General features: G+C 52.3%; 2 protein-coding genes across 3 annotated transcripts in view; one reads left to right on the top strand and one right to left on the bottom strand.

Annotated features, from left to right (window-relative positions):
• Positions 1 to 10,707, top strand: part of Macrod1 (mono-ADP ribosylhydrolase 1) — a 141,660-nt gene extending 130,953 nt beyond the window's left edge. Inside the window, exons 5-11 of one of the 2 annotated variants that reach the window (XM_075973362.1) lie at positions 8,996 to 9,112; positions 9,491 to 9,612; positions 9,701 to 9,731; positions 9,833 to 9,906; positions 10,162 to 10,243; positions 10,347 to 10,381; positions 10,554 to 10,707. In XM_075973362.1, coding sequence (XP_075829477.1) covers positions 8,996 to 9,112; positions 9,491 to 9,612; positions 9,701 to 9,731; positions 9,833 to 9,906; positions 10,162 to 10,243; positions 10,347 to 10,351 — 431 coding nt within the window. In that variant the 3' untranslated portion in view covers positions 10,352 to 10,381; positions 10,554 to 10,707. The remainder of the gene's footprint in view (positions 1 to 8,995; positions 9,113 to 9,490; positions 9,613 to 9,700; positions 9,732 to 9,832; positions 9,907 to 10,161; positions 10,244 to 10,346; positions 10,382 to 10,553) is intronic. The other variant, XM_075973361.1, reaches the window with a different exon arrangement.
• Positions 10,708 to 11,558: 851 nt separating this feature from the next.
• Otub1 (OTU deubiquitinase, ubiquitin aldehyde binding 1) lies at positions 11,559 to 19,985 on the bottom strand. Its single transcript, XM_075973365.1, has 7 exons — positions 19,570 to 19,985; positions 17,651 to 17,712; positions 17,328 to 17,426; positions 12,664 to 12,782; positions 12,386 to 12,470; positions 12,074 to 12,268; positions 11,559 to 11,939 (listed from the first exon to the last, which is right to left on the bottom strand). The coding sequence occupies exons 1-7, from the start codon at positions 19,625 to 19,627 to the stop codon at positions 11,742 to 11,744; spliced, it is 816 nt and encodes a 271-aa protein (XP_075829480.1). The 5' UTR covers positions 19,628 to 19,985; the 3' UTR covers positions 11,559 to 11,741.
• Between the last annotated feature and the right edge of the window lie 5,591 nt (positions 19,986 to 25,576).

Here is a 25,576-nt window from a genome sequence, read left to right on the forward strand (position 1 = left end):
GTCCTGCTCACAACCCTCACGTCCTCCAGAATCGCAGCTATGGCCCCAGCCACCTCTCAGACTCCCTTCTACACTCCAGGCCTTCCCCCCATGCAGGAGCCACACTCCTACCTCAGGGCGTTGGACAGGACCAGTACACGCTTGCCTTGGGGACCTCTGTACCGACGGCTCCTTCCACAGGGCGTGCTTTTCCTGAGGATACCAAGTATCTGCTCTCTTCCCTCTCACAAGCCTTTAGCTGAGTGCCATTTCCTCAGCGGGGCCCACCCTGACTATGGCTCAGCTAGCAGCCTTCTACCCTGGCCCTAACTCTAGAGTCGCGGGATGTGGGTCTGTCTGTGCAGCCTTCCCCTTGAAGCAGGCTGGGCACAGGGATGGCTTGTGCCATCCTACCGCTGGTCCTAGACCGTGGGGTGCTCTGGCTCCCTTTTCAGCCTCAGGGGTGCAGGGAGGCCCACTGATGAGAAGATGGGTGGGCAGTGACCCTGAAGGAAACAGGTCTGGAGCACGGTCTTTCATCACAATGCATCTGAGATTTATGGAGCCTCTGCAGCCGGGGCTGTCACTCTGCTAATAAGCCTGGAACAGGTGGAGGTGCAGGGCTGTGGAGGGAGGAAGCAGGACTGGTGGGGCCTGGCATCTGAAGTTGAAATGGACTGAGCCAGGTACCTAGACATGCCCCCTCTCCTTCAAGTACAACACATCTGTTACACCATCATGAGCCCTGACGCTAGGAAGACTCTAGAACCTCCCGTGGGGGCCTGAAGTTCCTCCTCCTGGAAGGACTCAGGTCTCTACCTGCCCCCATCTGTCCTTTGCTCATGATGACCCAGGATCAGCCACGGGCCAGGAGACACCCTGCCAAGTATCCTGCCGCACGACTTTTGTCCCTAGCTCTGGGCCCTGGGAACATGTCTGCACCTTACTGTGTTCTACTCCCTCTGCCACCAGAATGTGTTCCCTGTGAGGGTCAGGGCCCAGGACACTCACTGTGGCTTCTGCAGACACTCGGCTCTCCACGTGTGTATGTGTCTGCCCCAGGGCCGAGGGACAGACAATAGAGCTGTGGGTACCCGTTGTCTGCTGGGACTCGGGACTTTGCTCTGACATCAAGTGACTCAATTTAGAAGTAGGCTTCTCAAGCCAGGGATGCTGGACTTGGGCCTTGAAGGTTGAAGAGGACTTTAGCAGGAGGGAGAGAGACCAGGGAAGACGACCCTATGCCTAGGGCAGTGCTAATCTCCTGGAGAAGCTGGTGACTGGGGCCTCTGCCTTACAGCCCTGTGGAAAGCCAGTTATTGGCTCAATAAAGAATGTCTCAAACACTCTCCTATTGTATGGTAAGGAGGGAGGCGGGTCCTAAATCAGGATGGGGATCAACAAGGCCCAAGTGCCCCAACTGTTTATTAGCTCTGAGATGTTTGCTTGGTGATGAGGAGCCGGCTTTCTCGGGGAGATTTGTGCGTTCTTTTTCAATTACCCCTCGTCTTTCTCTGCCACTTTTGCACTAAAGGGATAATAAATGTATCAGAGCGTTTCAATTATTCATCTAAATCATGACTGTGCCTGCCATGGCCAAGTCTTAGTGACAGATTAATTCAGGGCCGCCTCCTCTGCCGGCATAGCCGCCATCTCTGCCCTCAGTCAGCCAGCGCCCCTAAGGGCCAGCTCTAGGAGCCAATGGTTGGGGTCAGGCAGGTCCCAGGCAGGAGGGCAAGACAGAGTAGGAGGGAGGAGAAAGCCCTGGCCCCTCGCCCTCCACACCCTGCTGGGCCTTCCACAAGAAGCTGCAGGGACCAGGGGCTTCTTCTACCCATCTGTCCATGCTTCAGCTCTCAAGTCACCTGCACTGCGTGGTTCAGTCAGATCCCAGCACCACATGCCAGAGAGGCCAGGATGGTGGAGCATCCCTTCCAGCCATCCCCCGCTGCTGCTCTACCCTGACTTCCTACCGGAGCATGGTCTCTGCTGGGAGGAACACTTCCCAATCTAGGGTTAGAGGGACCGCCTTATGTCAGCACTGTTTTCAGCCATGCTTGGTATTCTGTTGTCCGTCATGACTGTTCAAGATCTGTTTGCTGCCGGGCGGTGGTGGCGCACGCCTTTAATCCCGGCATTCGGGAGGTAGAGACGGGCGGATGTCTGTGAGTTCGAGGCCAGACTACGGGGCTAGTTCCAGGACAGCTAGGGCTGTCATAGCGAGAAACACTGTCTCAAACAAAAGCAGCCACAACAACAAAAGCTCTGTTTGCCCCATGCACACCATCAGACCACTTAAGGGGCGGGCACCAGGTGGACAGCACATGCTGGGTGCAGACTTGTCAATGGCCTGATGCGCTCTCATCCACGGCCTGGTACTTGTGACTGCAGCCGGGTCCTCTGTTCGCTCACACAGTACCCAGCCCTCGGGCGGCACCCTCTTCTCAATAGCTCCTCTCTCTCTTTTTGGAGCTCTGTCTTGTTCACCATCCTTTCTACCGCTCTTTCCTCAGCCCGCTCTTCTGCTCTTCCTCTCACCTGCCTCCTCACTCTCCTTTGCCCCTGCAGGGATTAACAAGGCCTCAAAGCATCCGAGCCCAGAGTGGCCTTCCTCTGCATTCTTTCCGAGCTGCTAGCTGCCATCACTGCTGTGTATCTGGGAAAGCTGTTGTCCTGAGGAAAGGTGGCCTGACTCCGTGGATAATGTGACCTTCATAGCCTGTGGGCTGCCTTGGGTGTTCTGGCAGCCAGGGTATGCGAGGTCCTGCCCTCTTTGGCCACCTGCAGGACTCAGAAGCAGCAGCTAGCCTGAGGGCTCCCAAGCTTGGTAGACACAGGGAGCTGAGCCTGGGGCTGTCTGCAGGAGCAGGGCTGCAGCCTCGACACTGAGAAGTCGCAGGAGGAACAGCAAAAGCCGCTAGGATGCACTCTTGGGCTCACTCAGATAGGCGCACCATCACCGTGGTCAGGGTGGTCCCTACACACCTTAGCCACAGTTTTTGCCCCCCAGGGCTGCAGTCCTGCACTCCTGCCCTGGGTTTATGAACTGCGGCTCTCCTCTTTAGTCCCTTCCAGTAGATTCTACTACCCAGGGCTCCCCTACAGTGTCCCATGCTCCAGGGACATTTTGGATCACCCAACGGGCATGTTCCCACCCCCTCCCACCCCGTGTCCTGTTCCATCTTCTCGCGTCAGCGCTTCTGTCTCTTCCCTGGCACTGTGACACACAAGACTGGCCCATGGCAGCCCTATTCCATGTTTATTATGGGGCACAGTATGTAGCTTTCCAGGGCCCAGAGAGTCCTGACTTGCTCTGTCAGAGTTTAAGTTTTCATATTGTGGACTGGCAGGAGCCACAGAGGTTTGGTGAGCAGAATGTGGCAGGTCCTTCCTTAACCAAGCAGAGGCCCTGGGTCACCAGCTGCTCCTTCCTGACCATTATTGGGAGGACAGTGCCCTAGGAAGCCAAGCATTCTGGGTGTTCATAGGTTATCTGGAAGCTCCTCCTGGGACCAGAGGGCACCATCTCCAACGAGGCCATTTTGCAGTTGGGGAAACTGAGGCTCCCTATCCTACCTCGCAACTGGCCTTTCCTGATTCCTGAGAGTGTGGGAATCAGTCCTTCAGCAAGTCTGGCCCCGGTCACATGGCCACTGCTCTCATGCCCTGCCCCCAACAGGCAAGATGCCACCAGGCCCTACACACGGCTGCCACGGAGCTTTAATAACGCGAGTGATTTTGCATGATGAATGAGGCACCGTGGTTGTGTACATAATGAAGCCCTAATGTTTTCAAATCCCCATTTAAGGAGCTGATCTCACCCCGTAATGAATTTCAGATCACATCGCAGTGATGTCGTCCATCCGTCTTCTCCCCAGGGCGCCCACCCTCCTAGGCACCTCCAGGATGCAATCTCAGGAGGCTGGACTCTGTGTCCTTCCCTGGGCCCACCACGCCTCTTCTGCAGCTCAGATTGGTGTGGGGCTGTCTGCAGAATGAAGGACCAGACAGGACCAGCAGAGGCACTATGGGTTCTGACTGGGCAACATCAGGGTCTCGGTCCCCAAGGTCTATCCAGAAGGAAGGAGAAAGTGTGGGGGCAAGCCAGGAGAGAAGGCCTCAAGGCCCCCGTGAGCTCCATAGTCCTCTTGGGGATAGGAACCCAAAGGTCAGCAGCTCGGGAATCTGCCTTAGAATCCTTGCAGACTGGGCTCTGCATCTGCTCAGCCAGACTTTCCTCCTGAGAAGGTAGTGGAAAATGATCAGCACAAGGGATCTATGCTGCACAAGGTGTGTCTGCTGTGAGCTGTCCCCAGGCCAGAGCCCAAGCAGGACTGGATGTCCAGATGAGGATAGGTCCCTGGGCCTTCTTGGACAGAGGGCCCCATCCCTCCACAGCTCCTGTCTAGGCTAGAGCTGCTGCCCCAAAAGCCTGATCTAGGCAGAAGGTACTGTCTTGGGAAGGAGGCCTCTGCCCTTGAGGTCTACAGCGGAACCTGGACCACCTACCTACAAACACCGACAGTGTGTTAACAAAGAAAGGTGCCGCCTCCTCCCACACCAAACAATGAGAACTGTGCTGACAGCTAGGGAAACTGAGGCACAGAGAGGAGACTGTATCCTGGAAACACAGTGGAAAAAGCCAGGAAAGGGGGACTTAGCTTTGGAAAACTCCTTGCTTGTGTCTCTCAGGCTGGATTGACTGTCACTACAAACTGGGCCCCCATTCCAGGCTCTCCCTTCTCCCTGCTGATGGGGAGTCCACAGGAGCCCAGGATGGGAAGGGCAGGGGTGAGAGCTCCCAGAATCCTCCCTTGCTCTGTGACTCTGAGAAAGTGGCTTACGCCTCTCTGAACCTTTACCTCCACTTCTTTTACAACAGAGCCTAGTCATAGGGATCTTGGTTTCTGCTCCACTTCCAGCTGTGACACCTTGGAAAGTTGTTGACTCCTCTGGCTTTTGGCTGCCGACCTGCTGGCTACCCCCTAGCCTGAGTCAATGTTCCTACAAGTCTTTGGACACCTAGGCTCCGAGATTCAGGGAGGTTGAATAACTAGCCCAAATCTATCAGCAATCTTTGGTTTCAATTTCTGGAAAGAGAAATCCTGGAAGAGAATATGAAGGGGCCAGCTCCAGAGTGGCAGAAGGGAATGGGACTATCTAACCCTTTGGCAGGGGCATAGCGGTCCTGTGTCCCCTAGGCCACTGGCTCCTCTTGTTCCTGTAAATAATTAATTAGCCCCTGCTCACTTGTTTGTTTAGCATGAGGAATGCTCCCCCACTGAGACACATTTATTGCTGAATAAATTTAAATATCTAATCTCCCCTTCATGAATATTACAGCACCCTAAATAGCAGCCAACAGTCCTCAGTGCCACACTGGAGTGGTCCCACTGGAGCCTCCTTGGTCAGGCTTTAGCCCCTGACCTGTCTGTCCTTCCTTCTCCAGCCCCTGCCCCTGGCATGGGACAGCTCCTAGGCCCTGCTCTGCTCCCCGTCCTTGCTGGAGAGAATTGTGTGGGGACAGGGAGGGAGGTATCTTCTGAAGGTCCCAAGCTGAAGTTAGGGTAAGGGGTCTGTCCATAGTTACCCAGAGGATGGGCTTTGGGAACCTGATTAGACAGAAGGGGCAGGGGCTGAGGTGCAGTTTAGAGAGGGCAGCAGCAGAGAGAGGGTCTAGAACAGGAGAGCTCAGAGTGGACAGGAAACAGCTGGTGTCCCTAAGAAAGCCTTGGTGGATGAGCTGAGCAGTCCAGAAAGATGAGGGTCCCCAAGGCAGACACTCTGCTGGGGGATGTGTTGATTCAGGGAGAGGATAGGTGCCACACTGCCGGGGTGGAGACAGAAAGTGTTTGGAAGAAGCAGGCAAACGCTGGCCTGTCCACCAAGGGTAGGGGGTTGGCAGGGGTGGCAAAGGCAGCTACATTGTGTCCAGGAGAGCCCCTGAACCTTCAGTGCCCAGTGTGTGACTTGAGTCAGGTTTTGCTATTCGTGCCTCAGTTTCTTCTATAAGAAGGGGTTGGTAGCACCTCCTGAGCGGGGGAGGGGTGAGACTCCAAGACAACCAATGGGACTGGCTCAGCACCCCACGGTGCTTACTGCAAGGAGGTCCAGTGGGGAGGAGGGGGGCAGACTAGCTCCATCACAATGGAGGAATATTCATCTTGGACCTAGTAGGCAGGAAGTGGACACAGGAGGATGACCAGGAAAGACCTAGGCTGTCTGCTGACCTGGGGACTGAGCTATCGGCCTAGGTGTTTGTTGTTGATATTTGTCTGTTGAGACAGAATTCTATCATTATTCTAACTGCCCTCTGCTTCCCAAGTGTTGGGATTAAAGGCACAAGTCACCACCCAGGTGAAGAGCAAACCGCTGTGGGCCTTCAAGAGGCTGACATGTGGGTGGGAGGGACCAGGTAGTCTGTTTAAGGGAAACAACACAGATGTGGTCAGGGTCTGTCCCTCATCTTTACTTTAGGGGAACCCTTACCCTAGGCACTCACAGAGTGTCACAGTCATGTGGTCCAAGCCCTAAAAGCTGGTAGGCGGCTCCTGTACCAGTCCTCCCCCCCCCCCCACCCATGCCCTCACACTCCCAAGTGAGCCGCCAAGGCCAGCGGGAGCTGTAAAGTCGCTAAAACACAGTGCCCCCAAGCAGTGCTTCCAGTGACCTGTAGCCAATTAAGGTCACCTGCAGGAGGCTTCACACTGAAGTAACAGATAGTGGGGTGCCAGGAGGGTGAGACTGACAGGCAGGGCCTATAGGCTCCAGCAGTACTCTCTGTACAGATCTCTGTGCTCACTCAGACTCTGTGGACCCCCGTGCGTGCTGTGAGCCTGACGCTGTCATATTATAATAAGGGCTAAGTCACTTTGTTTCTGCTCAAGCCCAACACAGCTTAACTAAGTAACAAGAATTATTGGTGTGGTGGCACACAAAGGTGGGTCTCTGTGAGTTCAAGGCCAGCCTGGTCTATAGAGCCAGTTCCAGGACAGCCAGAGCAATTACATAGAAACCCTGTCTCAAAAAAAAAAAAAAAAAAAAGCCTGACTTCAGGGGGTCAAGAACACAGGTTCAATTCCCAGAATCCACATGGTGTCTCATAACTATCTATAATCCTGGCTCCAGGGGGATTCAGCAAACACAGTGAACATACATGCATGTAGGCAAAACATTTATACACATAAAATAAAATAAATAAATCTAAAAAGAATATCAAGAAGAGCCAGGTAGTGGTCTACTCCTACTCCTCCAGTCTCAGCGCTCAGAGTGGAGGCAGGAAGGTCGGGAGCTAAAGGTCATCCTCAGCACCTAGCAAAGCTGAGGGCAGCTGCAGCTGCACGTTGTAACGTGGGGGAAAGAAAAAAAAAAGCATAACAAATAAAAGAGGAAACAGTCAGATGGTGGTGGCGAACGCCTTTAACCCCAGCACCGGGAGGCAGAAGAAGCTGGGTCTCTGAGTTCGAGGCCAACCTGGTCGACAGATGAGTTCCAGAACATCTAGGGCTACAAAAAGAAACCCTGTTTCTGAACCGCGCTACCCCCCCAAAAAAATAGGAAAAAGGAAAAAAGGTCAACTTACTTAGTGCTGAGGTGTAGCTCAGCAGTGGCTTGTGTGCCCTGGGCTCCATCTCCAGCACTACCCCACCCCCCAAAATTGGTTTTTCCAACATCCTATGAGGCAGGCACTATTAGGACCAGAGTGATGTGGCCAGGATCACCCAGGCCGCTCAGCTCCCTTTGCCACTGTCCTGCACTGTGCTGGGTCCTCTGTGGCGTCCCACTCAGAACAGAGATATCGTGTGACGCCTGTGAACTCCAGGCTGCACGCAGGCTTCTGGGGCAGGGATTCTCAGCTCGGGCTCTGCAGAGGAGGGCAAGGGACTGAAAGGTACTGTCCTGGCCACTCCCAGGCTTCCCCAACCCGAGGAAAACCACCCAGTGCCAGCTCTGAGGAAAGCTGAAAATTAGGTTTAATTGGCCCCTTAGGGCCCCGAGAGAAAGCAGCAGAAAAGGGTGGTGTTCATTTGGTGTCCCCAGATCTGTACCAAGAAGTTGGAGGGATGCAGGAAGGAGCAAGGGTCTCACGTTAGGAATCTGTAAAAATGGAGCCAGAATTTTTTTTTTTTTTGAAAAAATCAGAAATTTTTGCCTGATGCCAGTGTAGCCAGGCGCCAGGCAGCAGAGCTCCTTGGGGGCAAGCCTGGGTTTCATCAGCCCTGCCATCTCAGGGGCCACTGTCCCCATTTTGCAGTTGAGATGATGGTAAAGCAGGAGAAAATTTATAGCAGGCAGGGGCAAACCAATACTTGCCCCAGCGTGCCTGGGCAAAGCTATAGGGTGCCTGGCTGAGTCAGTAGAAGAGTTGCCTCTGGGCCTCTGCTGTCTCTGGGATATCGAAGCATTGAGAGTTGTTATTCTGGGCCTGGGTCCCCTGGGTCACAGAGAGCCCCAAGAGCTTCCCTTGGGTAAACAAGCCCAAGCCTGGCCTCAGTTAAGCAGGATACTAGTTGCCTCACAAGGGTTTGAGAGTCTGGAGACACCTGCGAGGCCTGGTCCAATGGGAAGGAGCTGGAAAAGCCAGGCTCAGGCCCGGACTGGATCTGCAATTTGGAACTAGGTGGCCTCGGTTCCTCAGATGGGATTAAATGAGGCCCAAAGTTTGGCAGACCTTGTCAAAAGGTGGGATTCCAGGATCCCACCTGATCCTTAGATCTGAGATGACAGGTGACCTCAGGAGGGCGCTTTCTGGACAGACAATCAAGAGGGTGAGGCAGGCGCGCCCCCTGCCGGTCGCCCTGTGCCTTTTCGCTCCAGAGCCGGCTGCTGTTCCTTAGAACCTCAGTTTCCCTAGATGTGAAAAGTTAACAAGAGCAGCCAGAGGCCTTGGAGAATATTGTAATGACGGGTGGGCCAAGGAATGGATAGCCTTGGAGTTTCTCGGGATTGGGGTGTCATGTCTGATCCGTCAGGGATGAGAGGAACCCAACTGCTCATTTTTCTCGGTTCCCCGCAGTGGACGGTTGCATCCACCGGGCTGCAGGACCCCTGCTCACGGATGAGTGCCGCACCCTGCAGAACTGCGAGACCGGCAAAGCCAAGATCACCTGCGGCTACAGGCTGCCGGCCAAATGTGAGTGTATCTTAACTTTCTTTCTTTTTAAAGTTTTTTGAGACAGGGTTTCTCTGTGTATCTCTGGCTATCCTGGAACTCGCTTCTGTAGACCAGGCTGACCTCAAACTCAGAGATCTGCCTGCCTCTGCCTCAGAGTGCTGGGATTAAAGGTGTTCGCCAACACGGCCCAACTAAGTGCGCCTTAACTTTTAAGTGTAAGGGCCTGGCCCCTCTGATACCCAGAGAGCAGGTGGAAAGCGGCTGGAACTGCAGCGGGCAGGAGAGCGAGGAGACTGGGTTAGTCTTCCGCCACTTAGGTCAGGCAAAGGGTGGGGTCCTTCTGCTAAGAGGGCAGGGAAAACCTAGGCTGTCTGACTGAAGTTCACCCTACCCTAGACGTCATCCACACAGTGGGGCCCATCGCTGTGGGCCAACCCAGTGCCAGCCAGGCGGCCGAGCTGCGCAGCTGCTATTTGAGCAGCCTGGACCTGTTACTGGAGCACCGGCTGCGCTCGGTGGTAAGTCGCCTGATGTGTGTGTGGTGGGAGTTGCCGGGGAGGCGCCTAGTGACCAAGTCCCCATGTTGCCTCGCCCTCCCTTTCCCAGGCTTTCCCATGCATCTCCACAGGCGTGTTTGGTGAGTCTGAAAAAGCAAAGCCTAGCGTGGGCAGTGAAGGCCCCACTCACTGAGGTGGGCAGGGGAGGGCCAGATCTGGACTCACCAGACCCCACCCTCAGGGTACCCCAATGAGGCGGCAGCTGAGGTAGTGCTGACTGCGCTGCGGGAGTGGCTGGAGCAGCACAAGGACAAGGTGAGAGAATGGTTAACAGCGAGGCGGGACCCGTGTGGCCAGTAGGTACCTGCCCTCCACAGGCTCACTCCTTCTGTGGAACGTCAATGGGAAGGGGCGACCTTGCCACCTGAATCCTTTTATGTTACGGGTGGGCACTGTTAATTCTCAAACCCCTGCAGACAGTACACCCATAGTAGGCAGTTGAGACCCACACAGTACTAGGACTGAGGGGCCAGCTGAGGCCCTGCCCAGGCTGAGCAGTCCCTGGCACAGGTGGATCGGCTTATCATCTGTGTGTTCCTCGAGAAGGACGAGGGCATTTACCGAGAGCGCCTGCCCCATTACTTCCCAGTAGGTATGTGCCCTTGTTTCCCTCCAGCAGCCCCCCACCCTCCCCCGGGCCAGCCTCTCCCTCCCCCATGGCTCTGGGGCGGCTCTCACTGTCCTCTGCCTTCCAGCCTGAGGCTCCTGAAGCCCACCCTGAATGGGACTGGTAAGCAGGGCCTGGCCCCGTGTGGAGTGGCTGCCCTACACTAACCTGGCCTGTAACACCCGCTCAACCTGCTGTTGCCCACCTCTGTGCAGTGGGGTGGTGAAGCTAGGGAGGGGGCTCTGCTGCTTTCGGAAGTCCTCAACTCCCTCTGACATATCTGCTCTACCCTCAGACCCACCTGGGCCTGTGGGACCTCGCTCCCAACTCTAAGAGAGGTCTCGGAAGCCAACTGCTTGTTCCAGCCTGACCAGCGTGGGGTTGTCCTTCCCCTCAGCGTATCCTGCCCTCTCTTTCAGAAGCCTCTTAATAAAGCTGTCTGATTCAGCCTCACTTGTCTGAGTGCTGGGGTCTGGGTCTGACTGGGGCCCAGGAGGAAGGTAGCCCTTGGTAGGAATATGGTGTCTTGGGCACTGTTTTTGCTTCAAGAGGCTACAAGAGCCCTGGTTGCGCCAGGCGGGTGAGTGAGGCATTGGCCAGACAGCAGAGGCGGCGGCAGCACTTCACATTTATTGAGGACCTGCCCCCAAGGAGCTCACAGCCTGGGCTGAGACCCCACATGTGCTGGGTGGGAGGAGAAAGCAAAGAGGCAGGTAATGCAGATATGGCTCAAGCAAGAGGGTGCAGAGCAAGCACAGGCAGGGGACTCTGGGGAACAGTACAAGTAAGCCTTGCCTAGACGTGAAGCCTTATGTTCCTCCCACACCAGGCTAGCTCTTCCTGGGGCCCACCGAGGATCTACAGCTCCTCCACCTACCTGGTCAGCCTCCTCCCATAACCTCTCATCTCAGGAATCCTCAATCATGCAGACCCCTGGAGGTGGGCAGAAAGCTGTGACCTGGGGGCCCTGGCCAGAACAGCAAATCTAGAACTAGTCTAAGGGGCAGCTTAGAGTATGGGTGACCAGAGACCTCCAGCCAAGTTCCCAAGGAACTTCAAAAGTTCCCATGAAAACCCCTAGAAAGTCAAGGAGAAAAGGGGGCAGGCCTTAGGGTGGGTAGAAAGCAGAACTCCAAGGAACTTGGAGGCCTAGCCTCCTCAAACTTCTCTTGGCAGAAATGATTGGGGGTAGATAGGTAGAAAGCTAGGGGACCCACCCTGGGGGAAGGGACAGCCAGGCACACGGCAGCCAGCGGGCAGGTAAGGCAGAGCAGCAGAGCAGGGAAACGCACACTCGGGCTCACCACCAGCATCCCCTTTAATAAAACATGGAAGGTGTGTGACAGGATAAGGGAGAAGTGAAAATATGACCATTTACAACCACAAAAAAAAGAAAAGAAAAAAGAAACCAAACCAAAAACCCTCTGTACATGTTTAGTGCCTGGTAGGGGGAGGCAGGCACGGCGCAGCAGGCCAGCCAGCCCTATTTGTAGAGGATATCGTAGTGTCCAGGCCGGTAGAGAAGGTAGACCTTGGGCTCGGAGCCCTCGGGGAAGACGTGTGGGTTGGTGGTGCCACCCTCACCACGGTCCATGTACTCTACTTGGATGGACACGCTGAGGGCCTGTGCCAGGGCGATGATGTGGATATGGTCGCTCTCCTTGCACATGGGTTCCACCTCCTGTGGCAAAGGGGCAGGTCAGGCCTGTCCCAAAACCCCTCCCCCTGAGGTCCCACACCTCACCCTGGCATGCCCCACCCTTAAACAAAAGAGAAAAGGAGGGTCCCAGGGCAGAGTTGAAGAGGAGGTGGCACCTGCTGGCAGAACTCCTTAACAGTCCGGCCACCCTCAATGAAGTGCTCGAAGAACTTGCTTTCCCGCTGCAGGTAGCCTGAGGTGAGCAGTCGCAGGTAGACCACAAGGTAGTCTGAGGTGCTCTGGTCATTGAAGGAGGCCAGCAGATCAGCTACCGAGGTCTGCTTCTCCACCTGCTCGATAAGGTCCATGAACTGCCCCACCCAGGGACAAAGGTTAAGATGAGGAAAAATGAGTGAGGAGAGGCTACCCTTACCACAGCCTACAGAGCCACCCTCCCTGCCAGCCCAGCCTGAGACAGCTAGGCTCACCGTGTTGTGGAAGTCCTCGATTGTGAACTCAGTGAAGCCCTGGGACACCAGGTCCTCTTTACTCTTGGCAGACACAGCCTTGAACCTGTGTTGGGAAGGGATGTGAGGCCAGCATGGGCTTCTCAGCCAGCAAAGCAAAGGCCTAGCCAGCCCAGTCCTGCCTAGACAAGACCACCCACCAAGTTCAAAAGGAAATCCCAAACAACCCAGTTGATGGCTGGCCTAAGCCTGGATCCTGTTCAGCAAGAGGGGCCTGGAGCCCCTGGCGCCCTCCTCACCGCTGCAGCTCCTTGCTGTCATCCAGGAGTGCCTCCAAGTGGGAGAATCCAAATGCTCGGTAGAAGCAGTTGCCATCGGGCCTGGTCTTCCGGATGTAGGAGTACTTTTTGTGGAGGTCCTGCAGAAGAGAGGCCCAGTTTAACATCCAGCCAGGCCAGGGCCAGCCCAAGAAATGGCCATAGCAGAGCCCTCCCTGGAAGCTCCTGGAAGCTGTGCACTTATGTGCCAACAGGTTGTACAGTCACCAGCTGCTTGCCATGTGGGTGCTACTTATAAAAGCAGATGACCTGTTCTTGGCTAATGCAGCTCTTCAGATCTTTCAATCCAGGCATGGCAAAGCAGGGGACAGGGCAAGCCACAGCACCAGCTCCCTGAAGACCTGCGGTTCCTTTGCCCGGCAGGGCTCCAGTTACACACAGCAGCTCTCCCATCCACTCGGTCCCTGCCCACAGCCTTCAGCCTCTTCCACCTTCCCCAGATGAAGCACACCCCCATGACTCCTAGTGCTGCTGGGTAAGCAGGCCTCACTCAGCCACCTGGACACACCCAACCCTGTTCTCTTCAGCCTGCCCCTTCCTACTTTACCTGCTCTCTCCCAGGCTACCCCTCACCCTTCTCCACTCTAAAGGGCAGGGCTCCCAAAAAACCACACAGTACCCTTCCTCCAGACACCTGCCAGCGGACAACCCTCAGGCAACGCTCAGTAATCAGAGCCCTTCACACTGAGAACGTGGCCCTGACATCTGCCACTTAGCTACCCCAATCCTCACTACCAGCTCATGTCCTCTCTCAGATTCAAGGATATGAATCTAGTTCATAGATTATAGTTATAGACTCCACAGGCATGTAAGATCCAGGTAGGCCTCCCCATAAAAACAGAAACTCCTATAGGAGGTTTTTGTCCAACCAAGGTCAAAAACGAGCTAGAGCTACTACAGCAGGGTCAATGCAGCCTTCCCCGGCCCAGCCTCTGGACAGTGATGCTGTACCCCATCTTTTCTTCACCTGCTCTCTCCCAGACTAACCTGCATCTTTCTCCATCCTAAAGGACAGGGATCCCACCAAACCACACAGTATCCTTCCTCAAGACACCTGCCAGTTACAATACATGCAAATACAGGGCTTCCTGCCTGCCCTGTGAACACCAGAGACCTGACAGTATCTTCACCTCCTAGTCTGCAGATACAGTTTTTTCCTTTTACTTTGGTTTTAAAACAGGGTCTCATTTTACAACTCAGGCTCGCTTTGAACTTGCAGCACTCTTCTGGCCTCAGACTTCTGAGTACTGAAATTTTAGGCCACCAAACCTAGATAAAGTTCTACTTTGAAGTCGAGCAGTGGTGGTGAACGCCTTTAATATCAGTGCTTGGGAGGCAGAGACAGGAACATCTCTGAGTTCCTGAGTTGGAGGGCAACCTGATCTACATGAGTTCCAGTGACAGCCAGAGCTACACAGAAAAGCCCTGTCTCAAAAAAAAAAAAAAACAAAACAAAAAACCAAAGAGTTCCATCTTTTTTTTTTTAAATTATTTATTTATTATGTATACACGTATGCCTGCAGGCCAGAAGAGGGTACCAGACCTCATTACAGATGGTTGTGAGCCACCATGTGGTTGCTGAGAATTGAACTCAGGACCTTTGGAAGAACAGGCAATGCTCTTAACCGCTGAGTCATCTCTCCAACCCAAGAGTTCCATCTTTAATGCCCTGCCTCCCCTACACCTCTCTTCACTGCCCCAGACAGCTCCACTGCCACAGATGGGTTGCACCAATCTTTTCTACACCCAGGCTTTGAACCACAGTCTCACAGATGGCTCATTTCTCCCCAACACATCCACCAAACAATACACCCCTTAGGCTCTTCCTTCAACATACCTAGTACCTAAATGTATCAGTACACAGCCCATTACTGGTCCATCACACCTGCTCCCTGTTCTACTGCCAAAGCCCCTCACTAGTCTTTCCCCATTCTCACCCCCGAAACAACAGTAACCTTACAGACAAGTCCTTGTCCTCCCTGCATCCTTGCCAGCACTCACACACTCATTCCCAGGCCAAACTAGCTTTCACGATGGCCTCCACCTGCCCAGATGTCCTCTTCTTTTCTTTCTTTCTTCCTTTTTTGAGACAGGGTTTCTCTGTGTAAATAGCTCTGGCTGTTCTGGAACCTGCTTTGTAGACCAGGCTGGCCTCGAACTCACAGAGATCCGCCTGCCTCTGTCTCCCAGTGCTGGGATTAAGGGTGTGTGCTACCACTGCCCAGCCAGATGTCCTAGTCTTAAACCACCTCAGCCCCCATGACTCTTGGATGCCCTGTCACTTGTCATCTTGCTTGTCTGTTCACCAAATACACCTTTTCAGAGGTTCTTAGCCATTACCCCTATGTAAAATACAACTCTCCCCCTCCTTTCTCTCCACAGCACTAACCAACTCCAACAACCAAACTGGTGGGTAGGTGGGGTGTTACAGCATTGAGACAGCATTTGCAATATGTAGCCCAGACTGGCCTTGATCCTTCTGCCTCATTCTCTCCCAGGATTAAAGATGACCTTGTTTCAGTCCCAGTATCTGCAGTATCTTTAGCGCCTGGGGCACAGCACCTGCCTGGTGGATGTAACATGACCAGTGCTCTAAGACTGATCAGAGCCCAGCCACTCTGCTATAAGCTCCCGGGGCACATACAGTCAGGTACCCTGTGGAATGTTCATCCACAGGGACCAAGTACACACCCAGTCCTGGCTTTGTCGTTACCACCCAGGAAGAAGAGGAGGGTCTGGGCACAGTACACAGAATGGAAGTTCAGGTGTGTTGACGTACATTGCTACCAACAGCTTTCTTCAAACATTCAAACACTTTGCTAACTGACTCAATGACAGGAAAAACCTGAAGATTATCCTGTTAGTTTCTCAGGGCAGCCTAGCAGGACAATTGGCCCTGGATGGGGTACCACTCTACTAACTGGCCACAAAGGAGAAAAAAGCCTACTGCTTTCTACACCGCTGCTGAGCGCTATCAGCACGGAGTTCGACACCTTCCCTGAACCTGCCCCATAGGCTGAAAGAGAGCAAAGACATGAGAAACGTCAGAGCCTTTATGTCCTCACGTGTATTTTGGAGAAACCCCAAAGCCCTGAGCAGTGGGTATGAACAGATCCCACACTAGGCACAGCTGACCTAGGCTGAAAACAGTTATTTAGCACATACATTCCTCCCGAGTGCTAAGGACAGACCTTAGGGCCTTGCAAACACTAGGTTCACACTACTACTGAGCTAGCTGGACTCCAGCCCTATACAACATCTCAAGTTCTCATTAGCCACCAAATGTTTACTCAAGAATTCTGGCTTCTCTGACAACAGGGGATTAACTATGGATATTCCCTACTGTAGGAGTTCCTTCTGTTTGTGTGTGTTGCTTTCATTGGTTAATGAATAAAGAAACTGTCTTGGCTTTCTGATAGGGCAGAACTTAGGTAGGGGGGAAAAACAGAACTGAATGCTGGGAGGAAGTTAGGCAGAGTCAGAGAGAGATGCCATGATCTGCCAGAGATGCATGCTGGGAATTTTATCTGGTAAGCCACTGCCATGTGGTAATACATAGATTAATAGAAATGGCCTAAATCAAGGCGTAAGAGTTAGCCAATAAGATGTTAGAGCTAATAGGCCAAGCAGTGATTTAATGAACACAGTTTCTGTGTGGTTATTTTGGGGCTAAGCTAGCTGGGCAGCAGGGATGAACAAGTGGCCCTTTCCCTACAACACCCTACCATGCCTGTTTTTGTGCTATGGTGCCCTCCCAGTTAACTTCTTAGGCAGCTTCATTCACTGGGTTACCCGCTTGACCACCTGAAGGTCCCAGCTCCAAGTAAAGAACATAAACACCTACGATCTACAGAGAAGACTGAAGTACACCATTTCCTATCTCCTCAGGCTGTCTATTAAATACTGTTTTCAAAGCCGCGTGGTGGTGGCGCACGCCTTTAATCCCAGCACTTGGGAGGCAGAGGCAGGTGGATCTCTGTGAGTTCGAGACCAGCCTGGTCTACAAGAGCTAGTTCCAGGACAGGCTCCAAAGCCACAGAGAAACCCTGTCTCGAAAAACCAAAATAAATAAATAAATACATAAATAGTTTTCAAACCAGGGTCACAATTCAACTTCCACCGCTCCCAGCCTTTGGGGTGGCTGGTAAAGAAACTTGCTTCAGTTTAAGTGATGCATCAGGGACATAAACAGGGGTCTGTCCTCCACAAAGATCCAGACAGACTGTAGGACAGGTCTCTATGTGACCCGTCTACCCATCCCAACACCAGCAAGTTTGGCCCCTGGCTGGGTACTGAGTTGTCAGTGCCCACCCAGCCTGCACTTGGTCCTACCCGAGCAACACCTACCTCAACCTTACAGCCACCCTACAGCAGAAGATTTCACTGTCCCTATTTTACAGATGAGGACACCCAGGGCTCAGAGACACTGAAGGACCTGCCAAGAAGACAGCTGCTGAGTGGCAATCTGATGTGAATGGAGGGCTCAGTCCAGAGGCTGCACACTTCAAGAACTAGCAGTGAGAGGTGTGTCCCGTTCCCCCAACACCCTACCCTCTCAAAGAATAGGCCTAGCAAAGCACAGGGCTGAAACAGGCTTCCTCCTGCCCCTCTGGCCAGGATCCCACCTTGATCTTCTGTTGATAGATGTTGTCATCCTCAGCGTACTCCTTGTACAGAACTGAGAGTTCCAGACGCTCAGACACCAGAGGATTCTGCACAGCAATCTGCAGGAGGCAGGGATCCATCAGACTCTGGCAGGGGGGTTGAGTAAGCTATGCCTAACACCTACAAGAGGGCTCTGGGCTGGTCACTCAGTGGCACAGGAGCTCCCACTGAAGCAGACTGGAGAGGGGGGGCTTCAAACAGACACTAGGCCTCAGGCCCTGACCACACATCCCCACCATTAAATCCTCAGTCACTGCCTTCCCAACCTTCTCCAGCCCCTCACCTCTTGCTGAATTCGGTCTTGCTGAGCCATAATGGCTTCATCATAGGCCAGACAATTAACACCTAGAAAAAGAAGGAAAAAGAAAAGTGCCAAGCAAGGGTTACTGTGGGCCTGGGTATCTATCTCTATGGTAGGCGGCTTTGGCAGAGCAGGTTTGGAGTGTGGAGCCCATGTCTTACAGTCCACTGGGTAATCTTGGCAAAGTCCTTCCTCTTTAGCTTTTCACTTCCTCTTTAGGAGAAGGTAGCTGGGTATGGTGTTATTTGGTAGGCTAAGGCAGGAAGACCACAAGTTCGAGGCTACTGGAGCTATGCAGAGCCAGTCTCCAAAAAATAACAACAAAAAAGGGGGCAGTTGAGCATCATAGCACAGAGCTCCAAGTCCCAGTACTCACAGACCAGACCAGGAGGATCAAGGAGCCTAGGAGTTAAGAGATCAGCCCTGGAAATACCGCAAGGCCTTACCTTGGAAAAAAAGAAAATAGGTCTGGGGTTGAGGCTCAGTGGCAGACAATATATTTGTCCTACAGGTGTGAAGCCCTGACTTCTATTTCTAGCAACCCCCAAAAATAGGTAAATAAAAAATAAAGTGACAGAATAAAGATCACCATCAAGCACTTTTCCAGCTTTGATACTCCTTCCTGCCTGCTTAACATTACTCTGTAGCATCCTGGGAATGTTCTGGGGAAGGGATTCTCTGGGGAAAAGCACGATGAGGAGGGTGGAGCCCTAGGTGGAATGAGAGCATCCTGTGAGCATGCACTTTACAGGGACACACCCTTCATCCCTCTGTGGTCCTGTCTATTGTTCATGGTGCTCATTTTCCAAATAACAAATGCAAGGAGGTGACTCCATTTTGCCCAAGGTCGAAACCAGTGAAGAGCTGTGAGCAAGTCCACGTTTGTACAGTGTCACTTGTCACTGCACCGCAAAGCCTCTCCCCTTACTTGTAAAATGGATTAACGCCAGCACCTTGCCCTCATCATCAAAATACGCTGGGATTCTGCCATTCTGACAGCAGAAGTAATACCTAAGCACTCTCTAGGTCATCCATGGATTTGGGAGGTTCATCCTTTGGACCCTAATCTAAGCAACTATTGGAGGGGTCAGGAGACACTAATTCTAGTCCCAGATCCTTCTTAGAAGTGTGATCGACACCAATTTCTTTCTGTGTACCTAGTTTCCCAGTCCTCGGGCTCTAGTCTAGAGTGTGGACTTAAGAGTTAGGTGTGCGCGTGATGGCTGACTGTTTAAAGTTGATCCTTTGGGGCATGGTTATCCCAGGTTCTCAGCTGAGCCTATGTGTCCTACAACAGGGCTATCCCTCCCACTAGAGAGACTTAATTAATCCGCAGAGCCGAAGTTCATGGTAGACAGAGAGGGCGTAACCGTTTTGTTTTTTTAAGGACCAGCAAACTAGAAAACAATGCCTGGATCTGCTCAAGGGGTCTGGAAAGCCAGAACGAGTTCTAAGAAAGAGGGCTGCCGGCAGCACCCCGAACGCCTCGTCGGAGACTTCGTGCCCGGCAGCCCGGCGTCACTGAACGCCTTTGGGCAGCTCGGGTAAGGGCGGCCGGGCGGGCGACTCGGCCCGGGCCTAGGCCTCGGCTTGCCGGCGAGGACTCGGGCTAGCCGACTTGGGGAGCCCGCCGAGGCCGCGGGACCGGTGGAGGCGGGGCGGTCCAGGCCCCGCCCCGGGCGTGCGCGAGAGGCCGAGCGGCGGACCTCGCCACCCCGCCCGGCCGGGGGTCGCCGCGGCCCTGCTTCCATTGTGAGGGGGAGGGGAGGAGAGGCGCCCAAGGGCTCCGTGGCACGCTGCGCCGGGTCCTCGGCGGCCCTGCCTTCCGGAGCTCCTCGGGAATGGCCGACCGAGCCTCGCCCCCGTCAGCCCGGGCAGAAAATCCTTTCCCCGGTCCGTACCTTCAGAGTCGCTGCCTAGCGGCTCCTGCTTCTGCTGCTGAGGTTCCTCCGCCGCCATCTTTAAACAGCGCCGCACTGCCGACCGCTTCCGGGTTATTAATCGCCCTCCTCCCGGAAGGGAGCCCCTCCTCGTGACCCCTCCTTTGCAACGCCCCTAGCAACAGGATCCCTTTGGCGGTTGTCAGGGGCTGGGCAGCTCGTGCGGCCCCAGGAGAGGCGGGCGACCCCAACGCGCGCCTCCACAGCCCCACGCTCCTGAAGGTCGTGAGGTGCTAAGGGTCTCCTCGAGTCGCTTTTGCTTTGCGTCTACCGGAGTTTGAAACGTAGGTTGTGTTACTGAGATAAGGATTCTGAAGGAATTAAAGTCACTGAAGGCAACATCCCTGCTGCGCGTGCACTCCTGGTAGCTGCAGTGCGGAGCGCGGAGCCACCGCGAGACAGGAAGTGGTGCCAACATCCTGATGCCCTTCAGAGCCCCTAAATCGCGGCCTCTCTCCCCTCACCACTGAGTCTGTTCTCTGCAGGCTTTGGAGACCTGTTTCCAGCATTTTCCCTTGATGTCAAACCCAAAAAGCCTCGACCTATTATCGGGCTTTTATGTTCTGGTTGAGAAAGCATGGATTTAAATCCGTAATCCGGGCACGTGGAAGGATCACACAAGGAGGATCAGAGTTCAAGGTAATCCTAGAGTTTCAGGCTAGGCTTGGCTTCCTGAGACCCCGTCTCAAAACAAACAAAACTGGGCCAAAAAGTGACCGTCCTTGCTAACTTTTGCCAAAGCTTCCCTATTTTCCTTGGGTTTTTATCTCTATTCTGCCTGACAAATGGGGGATGACCAGTAGAAAAAGGAGCACTCCGTCTGCAGGGGCCCTGAATTCCAAGCACCAAACTGAATTTGCAGGTGGAAGTCACTCATTTACTCGGTTGGTAGCCGGGCTATCGCCAGCACTGAGCCACAGCGGGACTTTTTACTCTCCAGTAGCAGTTCACTGTCCTGAGCAGCCCCGGCCCCAGCTCTCGTGTGGGTTCCCTAGCCTAGGTAGCAGCAGCCAGGGTGCACTTGTTTTGTAGCTCTCTTCAAGAGTAAGAAAAACCAAGTACAGGCAGGGGGCATGGTGCACACGGTTAATCCCAGCACCCAGAAGGCAGAGGCAGGTGGATCTCTACCTTTGTAGACCAGATACCAGCCTGGTCTACACAAGTTCTAGACTACTAACAGCTACACAATGAGACTCACAAACATAAAGAGAAAAGCCAAATAGAAATCGTGACTTTTGTTATCAGCTATTTTTTTTTGTTAAATTTTTTATTATGCTTGTGCTGTATGGGAGGCTTCCTTGTACCAAGGTGCTTGTGTGTAAAGTCAGAGTCAACTTTGTGAAATCCGTTCTCTTTTCACCTTTATGTGGGTTCTGGAAACAGAACTTAGGTTGTCAGGTTCGTGTGGCAAACACTTTACCCGCTGAGCCATCTTGCCAGCCCAGCTTTTATTCGTATATTTTTTTAAAGATTTATTTATGTGTATGTATACGCACCATGTGTCTGCCTGGTGTCAGGGAGGCTAGAAGATGGCGTCCGGGGGTGAAGCTGGGGAGAACAGTTGTGAGCTGTCCACCATGGCGCTCCCATGGGTGCAGACAGGCTGCAGCCACAGAACGGTGGGAACTAGAGCCTCAGATTATATCTTCAAAAGATACATTTGCTCTGTAGACCAGGCCAGCCTCGAGCTCACTTAGAGCCTCTGTCTCCTGAGTACTGGGATTAAAGGCATGCGCCACCACCACCATCTATCTATCTATCTATCTATCTATCTATCTATCTATCTATCTGTATATATGTGTATATATATATATATATATACTCTACTCCATGTGTGGGTGTGGGCGTGCTGGTGTGTGGGAGGCTGTAGCATGGAGCATGTGTAGAGGTCAGAGGACAACTTGAAGGAATTCTTTTATTCCATCATGTGGATTCAATTCAGGGCATCGGGCTTGCCTGCAAGCACCCTTAGTCATCCTCTGAACCATCTCCCCTTTCCAGTCTATAGCTTTTCTTGCTTTCTTTCTTGGTTTTTCAAGACACGGTTTCTCTGTGTAAGTCTATAACTTTTCTTTACAGCATCTTTGGTATCTATCCTTTTTTGGTTTTGAAACAGTTTCTCTGTGTAGCCCTGGCCATCCTGGCACTCAGGGTGGGCTGAGATTGAAGTGTGCATCACCACTGCCTGTTGGTACCTACTCCTCCTATTGTTTTGTATTAAACTTTTTAGATGATTCACAGGCGACATGAATTTTTTTTTTCGAGACAGGGTTTCTCTGTAGCTTTGGAGCCTGTCCTGGAACTAGCTCTTGCAGATCAGACAGGCCTCGAACTCACAGAGATCCACCTGCCTCTGCCTCCCGAGTGCTAGGATTAAAGGTGTGAGCCACCACCGCCCGGCTCTGAAAATATTTTTAATGTGTCTGTAGGTAGAGGGGGGTATGTGCACTTCAGTGCAGAAATCTACGGAGGGCAGGGACATCTGATCCGCTGAGTTAGAGGTGATTAGAGTCATGTGGTGTGAGTGCCGGAAACCAAAATCAGGTCCTCTTCAAGAGCAGCACATGCTTTCAAACACGAAACCATCTGTCCAGCCTTTTATTATCTGAAACAATAAAGCCTTTATATAGCATTCACTCTGTTGTCCCACTGGTGGAGAGCACACAGCAGGGCATTAGTCTTGACACAGTAGAGATGAGGGATGTCTGCTTCTCCTCAGGACTCTTCCTTTTCTGTTTTACAGTCATACTCATTCTTTCCGGCCCTTCCTGACCCTTCCAGCCTTTCATGCTTTCTATTAAACCCTTGTTAGCTTGCTGTACTTAAGAGCTGAGGACTGGGGGCTGGAGAGATGGCTCAGAGGTTAAGAGCATTGCCTGCTCTTCTAAAGGTCCTGAATTCAAGTCCCAGCAACCACATGGTGGCTCACAACCATCTGTAATGAGGTCTGGTGCCCTCTTCTGGCCTGCAGACATACACACAGACAGAATATTGTATACATAATAAATAAATAAATATTTTAAAAAAAAAGAGAGAGCTGAGGACTGAACCTGAACCCAGGGCTTCTCACATCCTAAGCTCATGTTCTACTGCTCGGTGACATTGCCACTCAAGTCCTTGTTTTAATTTTACGTTTCACGTATATTTAAGATAAGGTCTCCCAGCCCAGGGGGATTTCCAACCCACTTGCCTCCAGCTGAGTGCTGATATCACAGGTAGACATCATTCTGAGCCCGCTCCACTCTGATGCCCGTTTGTCCGGTTGTATCCAGCAGTTCTCTAACTCCCACACCATCTGTCCCACACTTTTCACCACTTCCTGGCTTCTGATTAGCCTGAAGCATCTAAATCCCACTTGCAGGTACTGCCCTACACCTCCCAATTCACCATTCCACAACTGTCTAAGGCCAGTGACAAAAATAGGCAATACAAGTTGGGCTGGTGGCTCAGATATATAGTCCTAACATGTAGGAGACTGAGGCAGGAGCATTACTGAGTTTCTAGGCCAGTCTGGGCTACAGATTAAGTTCCACACCAACCAGGACAGAATATGAAATCCTTTATCAAACAGATTGGTATAGGGAATGCTGAGATAGCTCAGTGGGTAGCGTTTGCTGCCAAACCATGAGGACCTGAGTTTAGATACCCAGCACCCACATAAAAGCTGGGTGTGACAGCATGCCCCTGTAACTCCAGCACTGGAGGAGTGGATGCTGGTGGATCCTGGGTCTTGTCCTGCCAATCTAGCCAAAACAGCAAGCTTCAAGTTCAAAGAGAAACCATGGCACTCAGAATAAGATGAAGAGTGACTAAGGAAAATGTCTGAAGTCAACCTTCCCATACACACGCGAGCACATACACCATGGCTACGGACATAGTCTGTAGAGTGCCTGTACAATGCCCTATTTGATCCCCATCAGCACATTAAACATTGAACATGGTATTGTTGAATGCCTGGAATTCCAGCACTCTGGATGTAGAGAACTAGAAATAAGTGGTTGTCTTCAATTACATGGGGAATTCGAAGCCAGCCTGGGGTATATGAGACCATGTCTCAAAACAATAGCTAACACATGTGGATGGGTGGGTGGCTTCAGGCCGATGTTGGAAAGTCACATATGAGAGCAGGCAAAGGATCTAGTCTCTTCCCGTATAGTCCTGCCATCTGGGAACATCAGAGCCCATCTATGTATGGGATTGTCAGGTGGGAAATGAGTCCCCTTAGGAGTCAAGGAACTATGACACCTCAGCCATAGAGAAGCAGCCAAGGTGGCCAGCACAAAAGGGATATGGCCTAGCACAACCAACATCGCTGCAGAAGGCAAGGTCTCAGGAGATAGGCCCTCCTTCCCGGGACAGACTTGGGAGTTTTGCAGAGCAAGAGCAGGAACGTGTGGGCTCCCAGATGAGCCTCTGTGTTGCAGAATATTTAACTATGCAAAGATGTGTTGCATTTGAGTACTGATGTAAAGATGTGTTGTTGTGGGGGCTGGAGAGATGGCTCAGTGATTAAGAGCGTTGCCTGCTGTTCCAAAGGTCCTGAGTTCAATTCCCAGCAACCACATGGTGGCTCACAACCATCTGAAATGAGGTCTGGTGCCCTCTTCTGGCCTTCAGGCATACACGCAGAAAGAATATTGTATACATAATAAATAAATAAATATTTTAAAAAAAGATGAGATGTGTTGTTGTTTTACCTTGCCTGCCTAAGGCACCTGATTGGTCTGATAAAAAGCTGAACAGCCAATAATGAGGGGCAAAACTTCGGGCAGGGCGAGTAAATAGAAGGAGAAATTAAAGCTCAAAGGAGAAAGAGAGGAAAAAAAGAAAAAGAGATAGCAGGTGCCAGACAGACAGACACGAAGGAGCAGGAAAGTAGGACATACAGAATGAACGGTAAAAAAAACCCCAAGGCAAAACGTAGATGAATAGAAACAGGTTCAGTTAAAAGAGCTAGCGGGACAAGGCTGAGCATTCATAATAAGTCTCTGTCTTATTTGGGAGCTTGTAAGTGGCCTAGCTACACCCCTAGAGTTGTACTGCTGTACCCACCAGGGTCGAGGGATGCTGAGCTGAACAGAGGCTGGACTTCGGGGCAGTTAGCTGAGCTGTGACAGTCACTGAAGCACAAGACAGTGGGGAGCAGAGCAAGGGAACACAGTTTCTACCCACACTCTTAGCTGGGAACTGTGGCAGTGTCCTGTTGGCCCCAGAAAGATAACAAGCACCCCCTACACTTGCCATAACCCATGGTACCTCCTGAATCAGGTGTTTGCACTTGCGTTGCATTTTTGGAAGCTTCATTCAGGTTATTTTGAGATACTGAAATCTACTGGCTAAATTCGTTCTCAAAGTGTCTCTGAGTCTCCATTTCACGGACCTGTGACAGGGGACTCATCTGGAAATGTCATACATGAGTTTGCTTTGTGTCACCCAGAGGCTGAGAGACAATCCATCTCTTCCTTTCCACACAGCGGCAAAATCCAGATGGTCCTATGTTAGAAGTCTCCCAGTCCTTCTGGCAGTAAACTGAGGGCTATTACAACTGTGGCTAGTCATCCCTTAGCTCTAACCCACTTCCTACAATGACAGGATGGGCTTGCTTGCAGGGCATGCAGTGATGGGTGATCACACTAGGCCACTCAGATAATCCAAGATATCTCTAGGCTCAAGGCCCAGAACCTTAATCACATCCGCAAAATCACCTTGGCCATTCAAAATGACATCATAGATTCCTGGGATCAAAGAAGTGACATCCTGCCTGTCATTTATTATTATTATTATTATTTTTAGTCCTGAAAACTGACTTGTTAAGGTCACCCTGGAGTCTCCAGACTCTCAGCCCATGCCCATCACACACCAGACAGGACAAAAGATATAGCTCAGAGCACAAAGCCTCACTTGGTGGGACATCATTTAAGGATCCCTAGCTTGGTGAAAGAGCCACTGAAAGGTGATAGATTCCAGG

Source organism: Microtus pennsylvanicus, chromosome 5, assembly GCF_037038515.1.
Source record: "Microtus pennsylvanicus isolate mMicPen1 chromosome 5, mMicPen1.hap1, whole genome shotgun sequence".
Taxonomy (NCBI): domain Eukaryota; kingdom Metazoa; phylum Chordata; class Mammalia; order Rodentia; family Cricetidae; genus Microtus; species Microtus pennsylvanicus.